Here is a 13,621-nt window from a genome sequence, read left to right on the forward strand (position 1 = left end):
ATGGGTTTGGGTTTGGTATTAGTTAAATCCGTGCCCATATCCGCCCAAACCCGAACCCAAAGATACCCAAAACATAAAATTACAAAAAAACCCTCATACATATATATATATATATATTTATAAACTTTGTTCTTAGTGTTTGATGATTAATTGTACTTTTGTATGTTTGAGAAAGTAAACTATAAACTATTGTTGTCTCACTTTAGTGATGGATGAGGATGATGAATAGTATTTGTTTTTTTCTTTCTTTCTATGAATTTCACTTTAATTTATATGAAAGTAATTAAGTTCAGGATTGAGTTGTTACGTAACTAATGGGTTTGAGTTTGGATTTCGGGTAAATCTGAAACCCAATGTATTTGGGCATGGATTTCATTTTATCGCCCATAAGATTTGTGTTTGGGTTTGGGTTTAGGTTCTGGGATTTAGGTTTGGGTTTGGTAATTGTAAAACTCGTGCTCGATCCTACCCGTTGCCATCCCTAGATACCACATGCATTTTGATACATGACCAATTATGTCGATTAATTCTCTGGCGGAAGGTAATCCATCTTCAACCCAGCCCAATAACAAACTTAGTCCTTTGGGTTGGGCTTAAAAAAAAAGGCTAAAAGGCTACCCATAATTTCAATAATGATTCCACCGATGCCGATAATTTCTTTTTAGTTTCCAATGTATTCTCACAGTCAGTAGCAATGAGGTTAATTCACTCGACACTCTTTCGAGAAAAAAAAATTATACACATCACTTAGGAATCGAATATTGCACTAAATACTTAAAGAGATCAATTATATATTAGATGTGCTAGATTTTGTTAGTAATGATTTCTAAGGTCATTTTTTTTTCTGATAAAAATAACCGGTTCTACTCAATTACATATTTTAACATTATAGGTTACGACTTGGCCTAATAATCATAATGCGATGGGACTGTCGTATCCTTAATTACCAGTTAGTGAATACTCAATCAACTTATAGACTAAAATTAATAGAAAAAGGAAGCTACATTGACCATGGTGACAACAAAATTTATTTAGGACTTAAAAAAAATCTAGTCGACACTTCAACTTTGACTAAACTATTAAAAAGGTACTTTTGACGATAGTTCAAGCCGACTTCTAATTCTAATTTGTCCATGTACACATAAGTACATATACATGACATTATATATGCTTACCCATTCATGCTGTGATGTAAGGTGTAACTATTAATATGACTGTAACAAAGCACAGTCAACGGCCATGTTTAACTAGTGAATATATTGTTTGAAGATAAATTTCCAACAATCGTCACGCTTAAGACTTTTAAACTGTGAATGTAATTTTTGAAGATAAATTCTACCAACTTTAATACTTTTGTACGCATTTTGAACTAGGTACTCAACCTTGCAATTATTTCCATTTGACCAGTGCATGTATTATATGTTATAGGTGTATACTCTTTCATTAAATTAAAAGTTATGGAACTATTTTGTAGGAAAAGAAATTGCAGCTACACAAGAATTCCAAAGCTGGGCACATTTTCTAACTAGCTAGCTACCAAGCAATTCAGAAACTGGAATATTGTTCATTAACGTGACTTCTTTCCTTAAACATCACGTGTTCCAACTTTCAACTAAAGGGTGGATACAAATTAAAGCACGGAAGTATTTATAAGAGAAGTATATTGACATGATTAGATTGATTGAAAAGTAATACTACATAATATTTGTTCATACTGAAATTAAAAAGATGATATTTTAACACATTCATCTACTATGCATTGTAATTTTAATTATCATCAATAATAAAAATGTTTTATTTTCTTTTGCAAGTGAGTTATTTACATTAGGCAATTAAGCCCGGAAGTGATTCTATCTGTTATATTCAGACAGCCACAAATCCAAATGCTAGATTGCAATAATGTCACGAGGTCATAACTAGCTAGGTGCCATTTATGATCCAACCAAGTTTGTTATGCATCATTTCTTTTGTTTATAAATATAACATATTATTGGTCTATGTTGGCGGATATATAAAACAATATTCTAATATATTAATTGATAATTCCTAATCATTCATTGATATAAGTCAATAAAGGAAATATCCCTTTATCCGAAAATCTACTAAATGACCAGTTTTTTTTTAACAACAGAGTCCATTTATATTGAAATTTGCAAGTGAAGGATGAGAACATCCCTCTTAGATAAGCTGCGGACAATTTTTATTTTTTTAAAATGCGCAGACAGAACATTACTAATTGCTAAATGACAAGTTTTCTTAGGAACCACATTATAGTTGTCAAGAGATATCAAATTGAACTAAAACTCAAAAAAAATATCAAAAGATAAAGTGTGACTATTTCAAATAATAAGTAATCGGCGGAATTAGATATTTTAAAAATTGTAAGTTAAAACTAAATACTAATAATTTTATGGGGACTAAAAATTTACTTTAGTTTGATGAATTCAAACGCGGTTAACTATTGGTGTGATTAGACTCCGAAGTATAGCTCAAGTGGTAAAAGCTAGAGATATAAGGATTGGGTGGGATGAAGGGTGAAGGGTGTACTTCAGGGTTCGAACCCTGAGAAGAATTAATATATTAACATTACTAACAACTAACATTTGCCTATTAAAAAAAACTATTGGTATAACTAGGAAGCTTAATGGTGCATTTATTTTCAGTATTTAATGAAAATGTTTTTTTTTTTTTTACTGAAAAGGGTTTGTAATAGAACGGCTTATCATCATTCGATTGAAGTATAATTATATAAGAGATTAATTTCTATGCACCGACGGTGTAAATAAGTTTTACACCATCATTCAATCACATCCCTCCATTAATTGTTAGCTTACAATTAATTTTGAATTTAAGAATATCTAAAAATAGGAAATAGAAGGTTGCGATTGAATGATGGTATAAAACATTTTACACCGTCGGTGCATAGAAATTAATCTCATTATATAATTTATTCAAAACTATTTAGTTTTTCTTGAAATGAAAAAAAAATGAAATTTATCTGAAATGTAATAGAAATTCATTTATTCCATCTAAGTCAAAGTGGATTCTTTTACTTTAAAGGCTTGTTTGGTACATCGTATTATGTATGATAATATAAGATAATACATTATGAACTTATCTATTGTTTGGTGCTCACATTGTATTGTATAAGTTTATACATCAATCCTTTCTTATACACTAAAATGATGAATTATTTAATCCACCCTATACATGATGGATAAGGCATGATAAGAGTGTGATGTATAAACTACTTGAATAAATTTAACCAACCGCCACCACTACCATCACTGCCACCACCACTACCACCACCACCACCACCACCATCACAACGCTCCACCACTGCCACCATCGTTGATATTGTCATCGTTATCGCTACTAATACCACCACCGCTGTCACCACCACCCTCCACCACCACCACCGCCGCGCCACCATCGCCACCACTACCACCATCATCGTTGCCGCCACCAACACCATCGTTGATATTGTCATTCTTATCACCACCGCCACCGCCACTATCGCCGCCATCACCACCCTCCACCACCACTCTGGCCTCCACCACCACTGTCACCACCACCCTCCATCACTGCCACCATCACCACTATCGCTACTACGTATACTACCACCACCACCATCCACCACCACCGCCACCATCATCACCTTCCAATGCCACCACTGTCGCCACCAAGCTATACAGTGTATGACCAAACATTGTATAATATTAAAATTTTATCAGGTTTTATCCTATTAGGCCTTATACTATTAAGTCTTATACTATACAAGTTCATGTTTGATTGCCATGCCTATATACTTATCCCAAATGCAGGGAGGTCATGTGCACTAGATGAGGGAGGGAGAATGAAGCAAGAGTGAGAGAGAAGTATGAAAATTATTCTAAAATTTTAATATATTCAATATGAGTTTTATACATTTATACATCACTTTCACTTCATTTTCACTCAAGAAGTGCTATATTGCACGACTCATTACCACCACGAGACCAATGAAAACATAATTCAACCAATTAAACTCATTATATTTAAGAAAAGTTGAGGTATATGAGGGCCCCACTGTTTCTAACAGCCAATAAAAATACATTCATTTTCATTTCCTGCATTAGGTTCTCATGCTTTTTTAGCATTTTCCTTTTTACTCACTTTGTTTTAAAAAAATGGTAGGGCTCATGGCCTCCAAATTTACCGGACAAAATGTCAATGACATACGACGAAGGGAGACTATCTTCTCATTTGGCTGTGGAGGTCAACATAAGGGATTCAAAACCCACACCCTTGGCATGTGAGGCTCAAACTCACATATCCTAATCCTAATGTCATGTGTGCCAACCCATGTTAATGGGTCTCACCTTAATTGTCTTATTTCCTACTTTTTTTTTTCCATTCAACAAGGAAGAAGGGGTCAAGCATCTCCTTAATGGGTAGAGAGATTCACTTGAAGAAATTTTCCAAGCTGCGTCCATTAAACACCACTCAGTAAACTAATACCTTATCAGAAATTAAGAAGTCACGTACTACTTGGATTTGAAAAAGACAAAAATAGAAAGGTAAGTACACTACAAGAAGCACAAACAATGATTTCCCTTTCCTAAAAGCCTTAAAATAATACTGAGATCCATATGGCCTATTCACATGCTTGCTCCATTTTCACTTCATTTCAATAATTAGCAGTGACGGAATATATACGTATACAGAACATTAGATAGATATACACAGAAACAAGAAACCGAAACCATACTTTGAATCTTTTCAACAAATTAACATGGGTCGGTGAGGAAGAAGAACAATATATTATTATTACTATAGTTTCAGTCTAATAAAGATTCAGCAAAACAATCCAAATCATAATGGCTATAATCCATGTCCAACACCTGCAAATACTCCTCATACAGTTTCTCTAAACCATGATGATCCGAGGGAAAATAAGACTGGCATTCATCAATGTCCAAATTGCCCTTGATTATATCTTGGTCGACATCACCCCAGAACCCAAAATCGTCATTTAACATCACTTGCTCTGTTCCTGGGTTTTCTTCTTCCTTTTCTTGGCTTGATGATGCTGAAGAATTTGAATCGAAGGTGTAGGAGGCCCCACTATCCGATCTTGGTAGAGTTAAAGCCTTTACTCTAATGGGTTTTGGAAGATACACTTGAATCCTCTCTTCCTCTGCAGAACCATTCTTCTTGTTCTGCTTGTTGTTCTTGTTCTTCTTCTTGGTGTTCTTCTTTTTCTTTGCAGAACCTGCAGGTTTTTGTTCAGGATCTAACTCTTCTTCGTTGTTGTAATTGGACTCGTGATCTGTTGTGATTCCTTGAAGTCTCATGTTCTTCTTGCAGAGATGGGTGTTCCAATAGTTCTTGATTTCATTGTCGGTTCTGCCTGGTAATCTTCCTGCTATGAGGGACCACCTGTTTCCCAGAAGTGAGTGCAGTCTGATTATGAGATCATCTTCTTCAGGAGAGATGTTCCCTCTCTTTATGTCTGGTCTCAGATAGTTCATCCATCTTAGTCTGCAACTCTTTCCACATCTCAGAAGCCCTGCATCAAAAACCTCATATGCTTAGTACTTTATAATTAAAATCAAAACATTGTAATTTTTGACAATTAAAATAAAAAATAGAAAGAAAAAAAAGATAAACAAGCAAATACCATCTAAGAAAGATTAAATAGTATCAATTTTAGAAAATCATGCTCTTGTAGATTAGTAAGGTGAAGGAGAGGTGTAACAAATAATAACATGTTTGTATCAGCTTCTTTTGTCTCAAAATCAATTCTGACACACAAAAATCACGTAAGTTTCTTTTCATAATTGATTTTGATTTTATAATAAATTGTAGAAGGATTTCTAACGATCAATGAAATTAGCAGTTAAGGATCAAAGTGGTCTTACCAGCTTTTTTGGGAAGTGATTTCCATTGGCCTTCTCCATGAGCATGGATATACTTGGTAAGCAATGCATCTTCTTTAGGAGTCCATGGACCCTTGTGCAACCCCACTTTAGAACAACAGGGAGCTCTTCCCATTTTTTGGCACTCTTTGATTAGATTCTCACTTTAAAAAGGTGCAAGAGTAAGAAGGGTCTTCTTCTACCTTTACTGGCAGCAGAACACCTAAGATACCAGAACCTTTCATGATCCATTTATATAGGCGAGCAACAGCCGTTTTTTTATGTTTTTTATTATTCTTTATATTTTAGTTATTTTCAAACCATTGACAAGGACAAATTGAAAGCCAGCAGCCCGGCTGCTATTTTCTATTCAGATGTACTATGCAATATTAAATAAAATAATGAAAAAATGTTTGCTGGGTTTCCTTTGGTGGCATTTTTACAATATTTTAAAAAAATTGAATCAGTTATTGAATCAATGAAAGCCAATCTTATTGATTAATTGTATTTGAACGTACAGTGATGAAACAAATGAAAAATAGTTTTTGAACTATTATATATAATTTTTTTTGGTTACAGAACTATTATATATAATATATTAAACAATAAAGTAGCATGAAATATTAATAAATTTACGAATTAAATTTTAAAATAACATAAAATGTTTATGTCATATGATCTTTTAAGATGCAAAATAAAAAAAAAAGTTATAAAGAATAATATTTTATCTATGTGAACCTTCATGGGTGAGCCTCATCATGACTTGTGTGTTCGCTGTGGACTTTTCTATTATGTTAAATGGTGCACCTCAGGAGCCTTTTAAACCTCATCGAGGTCTTCGATAAGGGGATCCCCTATCTCCTTATCTTTTTATTCTTTGTGGTGAGGTGTTTTCTGCACTGATCAATAAGGCTGTAATAGCGTCTTCCCTTCATGGTATAAAAATTACTAGAACTGCCCCTGTAATTTCCCATTTGTTGTTTGCAGATGACAGTGTCATTTTTGCCCGAGCCTCGGTACAGGAGGCACTGTCCATTAAGGCAATTCTTGCCAGTTACGAACAAGCTTCGGGTCAAGTCATTAACCTTGACAAATCGATGCTTTCTTGTAGCCGAAATGTGCCAGATGATTGTTTTCATGAGCTTAGACAGCTGTTGACTGTAAAGGCGGTGGAGAGCTACGACAAATACCTGGGGCTTCCTACCATCATTGGTAAGTCGAAGACTCAGATTTTCTATTTTGTCAAGGAGCGTGTTTGGAAGAAGCTTAAGGGCTGGAAAGAGAGGTCACTCTCTAGAGCAGGGAGAGAGGTGCTTGTAAAAGCGGTGGCACAGGCGATTCCGTCCTATGTCATGTCTTGTTTTTTACTCCCTGATGGGTTATGTAATCAGATTGAAGGAATGATTAGTCGGTTCTATTGGGGTGGGGATGTAACGAGACGTGGTATGCATTGTCCTAGTTGGAAGGATTTGTGCAAGGCCAAGGATAATGGCGGACTTGGGTTCAGAGATTTTAAAATGTTTAATTCTACTCTAGTAGCCAAAAATTGGTGGCGTATCAAATCCAATCCTGAATCACTTATGGGGAAGGTTTATAGAGCGGTTTATTTCCCGCGAGGCACGATCCATGTGGCTAAACGTGGCTATCGCCCGAGTTATGCTTGGTCTAGCATTATGCAATCTGGTGAGATCTTTGCAACTGGGGGTATGTGGAATATAGGTAATGGTAAAAGTGTTAAGGCTTGGTCAGACAAGTGGGTTCCAGGGACGGATACACTGGTGTATAGTGTGGAGCTTGCTCAACATTTTGGAGTCTGTCTTGTGTCTGGCCTTATGCTGTCGGGCTTGCTGGCATGGGATAGGGAGCTTATCAATTTCATTTGTTGTCTGCCGACGGCGCGAGCGATTATGGCAATTCCTTTGCCTCTTGTTCCTCATGATGATGTTCTGTATTGGCCTTTCTCTTCAGATGGTCATTACTCGACCAAGTCAGGTTACCAATTCCTTCGCCACGGTGCTGAAGCTGTTGTTGCGTCTTCTTCCGAGGTTCCCTCTCTTCCGCGTGCGGATTGGAGGAAGCTATGGAAAGCTGATGTGCTCCCTCGCTGCCGTGAGACGGGGTGGCGGGCATGCCTTGAGGTCCTTCCGGTGATAGCCTACCTTCATGCGCGCGGTTTGGTCCCGGACCCAACGTGCCCGCGTTGTTTGGTAGCCCCGGAGACGGTCCAACATGCGTTGCTTTTTTGCCCGATGGTGCAGCCAATTTGGTTTGCCAGCTCTCTTGGTTTCCGCCTAGCTCATGAGTGTCGAGTGCACGAGTTTGTTTCTGATTTAATGCAGGTCGCAGACATGTCCAGCCTTGGAGCTTTTCTCACCTTGCTGTATGCGGTTTGGATGGCCAGAAATGAGCTATGTTTCAAGGAGAAGGCTTCCACGTTGGAGCAGATTTTGACCCATGCAGCTTCACTCACACCGCTGCCACCTTTGGAGGGTCCTATGGTTCCGCAAGTTCACCATCCCAACACATGGTCTCGTCCACATCCGGGCACGTTCAAGATCAATTTTGATGCGGCGATGGCTCCTACCGGTGACGCAGGGTTCGGTCTTGTTGCTAGGAATTCTCGTGGTGAAGTGTTGGCAGCAGCGTGCTCCTCGCATGGTCCAGCAACATCTTCTTTGTTAGCGGAGGGGCTCTCTTTCCGTTGGGCGCTCGGTTTGGCTATGGATCTTGGTTTCCGGCGCGTAGTGTTCGAGACCGACTGTCTCCTTCTTTATGAGGCGTGGAAGCGCTGGGGTGGTTGCTCTATTTTAAACTCTTTGATTTTAGATTGTCGTCGTTTGTCTTCTGGTTTTGATGCTTTTGATTTCAGTTTTGTTCGCCGTACTGGCAATAGTGTCGTTGATGCTTTAGCTAAGCGTTCTTTTACTTTGGGTGTTTTGGTTTGGATTGAGGAGATCCCTCAAGACTTTTATGGCTTAGTCTAATCTGATGTAATGGCCTCTGAGCCCCCTGTTTCTTCTTAATTGAATGAATCATTTTAAAAAAAAAAAATATGTTGTTTACACTATGATCCGAATGAAAGGTATTCGTTAAATGAATGTGATGACTTCATTTTTAATTTATTAATATTGAAAAGCAAAGAAATTTTCAAAAAAAAACAAAGACACTGTCACAAGGTTTGTAATTCAAAACAAAAATATAGGTGAACATTATAATAGTAGTAGACGCTCAAATACCTCTGATTTGGGGGATTAAAAATTAATTTGTGCCAGTTTTTAACCCACAAACCAGGAGTATTTAGGTATTTACCACTATTAATGTGTTCACCAGTTATTTCTCAAATGAAAAAATAAATATAATCAATTTAGTTCAATATCACTAGTTTTTCATTGATTATAACTAGTTTGGAGCCTGACTGGTTTTAAGAAATTGATTGGTCATTTGATTGATTCTTGATACAATCGGTTGGACTGATTGATCTAGTCCACTTTTTAGTTTTTACAAGTATATAGTTTAGCACATGACTTTTTCTTCTATTACAATCTTGCAAATTAAAGCTATTAACAAATGCATTTGCTTCTCTATTTATTTATTTTTTTAAGGAAAAGAGCATATATTAGAGAAAAGCAGCATGGGACAAGGTTCCCCAAGTGAACCATCAGTAAAAAGAAACAGCAACAGATACAAGTAAACAGCAAAAACATAAAACAACAACAAATAAATATCAGAAATTTCAATATAATTCACCTCAGCTCTTAAAAAATTGATAAGATTGAACATGTATATTAGTCCAATCGGCTTATTTGATCTCTTGGTAACCAAGCTTACAATAAGAGAGTATTCACTCTCAATTGCCACATTCTGAAATTTGAACTGTATGCAAAATGATAGAACATGTTGGATTGCTGAGATTTCAACTTCATATATGCCAATGAAATGACCAATGGGTTCTGATAACATCCCAACTACCTCCCCCCTCATGATTCCTCGTAACACCAGCCCCAGTGGCGCCAAATTGCATCTAGATCTAGGATTCATCCAATTAAATCTCAAATGATTGACTTTAGGGGGACTCCATGCGCGAGTCACATTTAAACGAGGGCATTGGACAGTTTGATAGTTTTTAGGTTTAACAAAAACATAATCTATGTAGATCCCACACGAAATTGGCATCTAAAGAAACTTGATTAAGATCAAGTCATGTTCAAAAAACAGATCAAGTCATTGCGCGCCAGCCAAAGAGACCAACACAAAGAATATATACTGCAACATTTTTTTACTTTTGATAAACGATAAGCAACACATAAAAAGTATTGCCTAAAATGCATTAGGAATTAGTTTGTGACTATTGTCATAGAGGGTTCATTTTAAGCAACATGTTTTTTGATAACACTACAAGTGTTTCGTATCTAATAATAAAGAACAACTATTATGTGGTAATTGTTGTTTTTTCACACAATAAGTTATATTTTCTCACAGTGTTACCATAAACTACGAGAAATTGTTACTAAAGGGAATAAGTAACTGTAGAACATAAGACCATAAAAAATGGTGTGTAAAATTTAAGAAACATTTCTAAAAATGTTGTAGCGAAGGAATGAAATTTCAAATTATTCTATTTGAGGAGAATCTAAATTTCGTCTTAAAAATATAATAACAAACATATATGAAACATAATTTTTATAATTTGTTTTTATTAGAAAGTTGAATTTATTCAATATATAAAAGTGCAGTACACACAATAAAGAGGAAAGAAATAAAACCGACTCGAATACAGGAAGTTTTTATATATTCAGATTTATTTTCTCTTTTTCTTTTTTTAAAGGCCAATGAATAGATTTATTTTATCTTTAATCTCGATTCTACTTTTTTTCAATCTTTTTCTTCTCTTTCTATCATATCACATATATATCTCACGTTTACTTCTCTTATATTCCTATGTTATTTGGGTACAGTACCCCTTGTACTCCCCGATTAATATTATTTTGGCTTACAAAAAAGCAACGTAGGTGGAATAGGTTTGAACATATTTTACAAACAAACTCACTTTACACAACTGTTGACTGATTAATCAAGATATAGCCTACTATAAATTAAAAAATCAATTCAAATTATATAGTGTAATAATTAGTCAGAATAACCAACTCCTGCTGTTAGGAGATTGGTTTTGGTGTTAAATTTGCGTTGCAAGTTATTACCGGTTCTTACAACAACAACAAAGTTCGCAAACAAATGAATTTATTCCTTATTATCGATTCTTAAAAGGAAGAATTTATACCTTATGGAAATATAAGAATTGAGAAAATAGCGATTCTCAATTAGACTTAGTCATCCAAATAAATGGCTAGGCAGGCTAGCACCCCAAGATTAAAGAAAACAAATCTAACACCCAAGTTTTTACCGGTTCTTACGTTACCATTTTAAAATTAGTTTGGTCATTGAGATTCTTGTATATGCTGAGAAGTAAGACATCAAGAGACATCGACGACACATCTTAACCCAAAACCTTAAGGTGCACATTAGGTTTATGGGTCAAATCTCTTATAAAGTATCATCACTCATACTTAACCAATGTGGACTCCAATTCACCCTTGAATTCTCAACAATCTCCCCCTCAAGTGTGAGTCACCACCACATTATCATGGTCTCCTCCGCAAAAGTTATCCACACTTGTTCCGTCGTTCGTTGCGTCCATAGAACCCGTCACCTAGCCACACTACTAGGAAGATCGACTTTCGACACAAGGAGTTGTTACCATGGTCCCACGAACCATCGGCTTTGATACCACTTGTTGGGGGAGATAGGGGATCACATGGGCCGAGGAGCAAGACACCAAGAGATTGACATCGACGCCACATCTTAACCCAAAATTTTAAGACATGAGGTTTATGGGTCACATCTCTTATAAAGTCTTCTCCTCACTCATACATAACCAATGTGAGACTCCAACTCACACTTGACATCCCAACAATCTCCCTTTCAAGAGCGAGTCAATCTCAAGCAGAAGCCTCCAAATACTTGCACTGTCGTTGGATCTCCATTAAGGGGATACGCCGCCGGCCACCATTATCGCTAGGAACACTTTCGACACAAGGAGTTGTCACCATGGTCGCATTAACCATCGGCTATGATACTACTGTTATGGGAGACAGGGAGCTAATGAACTCAGGAGCAAGACACCAAGAGAAAACAGAAGGGAAAAAAACAAAAAGAAAGAAAGAGAAGACTGACCTTAAGTCTGAACAAAACTAGTGCTCTATAGTAGCTGGAAGACTAGCCACTAACTCTAACATCAAATCCTGAACAATAGCAAAGTCCTAAGCTTGAAGCACCCAACTCAAGAAAATCAACACAATTATTGCATTCTTTAAAGATATGCATAATCTTGGCGGTTTGAACCATCGTAATTCACATAAGTAAAGAAACACACTATATTTGATGGCGGTTCAAACCGCCATTATATAGTGAATATTACAATGGTCTAAACTGTTGCTATTTGTGAGTGAAAAAGCCATATGAAAATTAATTTGAGGTGTTTCAAATTAAACTATTGTTTTTTACAATGCTTGACTATTATTTAATACACTGTATAATACAACTTTTGTTATGGATGTTCCATGTAGATTGCTATTTTGGACCCAATGGTTGAGGTAATTACGATAGTTGCCCGAACCCTCATTCAAGTAAATTAGGGCAGTCAAAACTGCCATGATATACAAACAATTGCCGCCATAATTTTTTTTTTGTACTGATTCTTCATCCCAGTAATTTATCATTTCTTGCAAATTTTATGTAACTATTAGTTTATAATTAGATGGTCCTTATTTTCATGTATTTTAAAATGTTTTTTTTCGAACAAAAAAAGTTATACAAATTCAAAGCAACTTGAGAAGAAAAAAACTACATCAAGTGCAACTAAAGATAACAAGATCCTATGAAGAATAACATTGAAATGGATTTGCCAAAAAAACCAGCAGGAAGACAAATAGCAACAAAAAATAACTTCCGATATAGCCACCAAACAAATTGAAAAACACTCCTAGTGCAGATTGAGAACACTCTATTGCTCAGAAATAGCAAAGCACCATCATCCAGGAAATAAAAGCTCTTGGCATCCAGAATTCAAAATGGGAAACTTCACAATCTTCCATGGGAAATTTATTCCAATTTGATCATCAATCACATTGCCCCAAGAAGTGCACCACATGCAAGTCATTCGATAGCCTCTTCGTCGTCCATCCTCTGTAAAACATCCCTAGAGATTTCTTTGGGGGTTCGACCTTCCATTCCTCATTAATTGCCTCATTCCTAGCACGAATGAGATCATCTTTATCTTCCTGTCCAAAATAATCAATGCTTGATTTCCCTGAAGTGTGACCCCATGTCCCCTGACCCCCTCTGGTTGTTTAGGTTTGCAACCTCTTTTTGCTTTTCAATTTTAGATTTGTATAAGTCCTGAACAAGTGTGGCATTTTTCCTTCTCTTATACTTTAGCCTTCGTGAATCTTTCAGGCAACATGAATCTAAGCATAACTTGATGACATAGTTAAATTAATGTAAAATTTTATATTTATGATCCATGTGATAGTGGTTTTCAATCCTACAGTGATTTCATGAAACAATTATGAATTATCTAATAAAAAGTTATTGAAGATGCATGGTAGAGTCTCACATTGGATAAAGATATAGTCAATTACGTGCTTATAAAGAGTAAGCAACCC

General features: G+C 36.1%; 1 protein-coding gene across 1 annotated transcript; it reads right to left on the reverse strand.

Annotated features, from left to right (window-relative positions):
* Positions 1 to 4,721: 4,721 nt before the first annotated feature.
* LOC130746298 (transcription factor MYB4-like) lies at positions 4,722 to 6,136 on the reverse strand. Its single transcript, XM_057598868.1, has 2 exons — positions 5,904 to 6,136; positions 4,722 to 5,551 (listed from the first exon to the last, which is right to left on the reverse strand). The coding sequence occupies exons 1-2, from the start codon at positions 6,034 to 6,036 to the stop codon at positions 4,821 to 4,823; spliced, it is 864 nt and encodes a 287-aa protein (XP_057454851.1). The 5' UTR covers positions 6,037 to 6,136; the 3' UTR covers positions 4,722 to 4,820.
* Positions 6,137 to 13,621: the final 7,485 nt, after the last annotated feature.

This window comes from Lotus japonicus, chromosome 3 (genome assembly GCF_012489685.1).
Source record: "Lotus japonicus ecotype B-129 chromosome 3, LjGifu_v1.2".
Lineage (NCBI taxonomy): Eukaryota > Viridiplantae > Streptophyta > Magnoliopsida > Fabales > Fabaceae > Lotus > Lotus japonicus.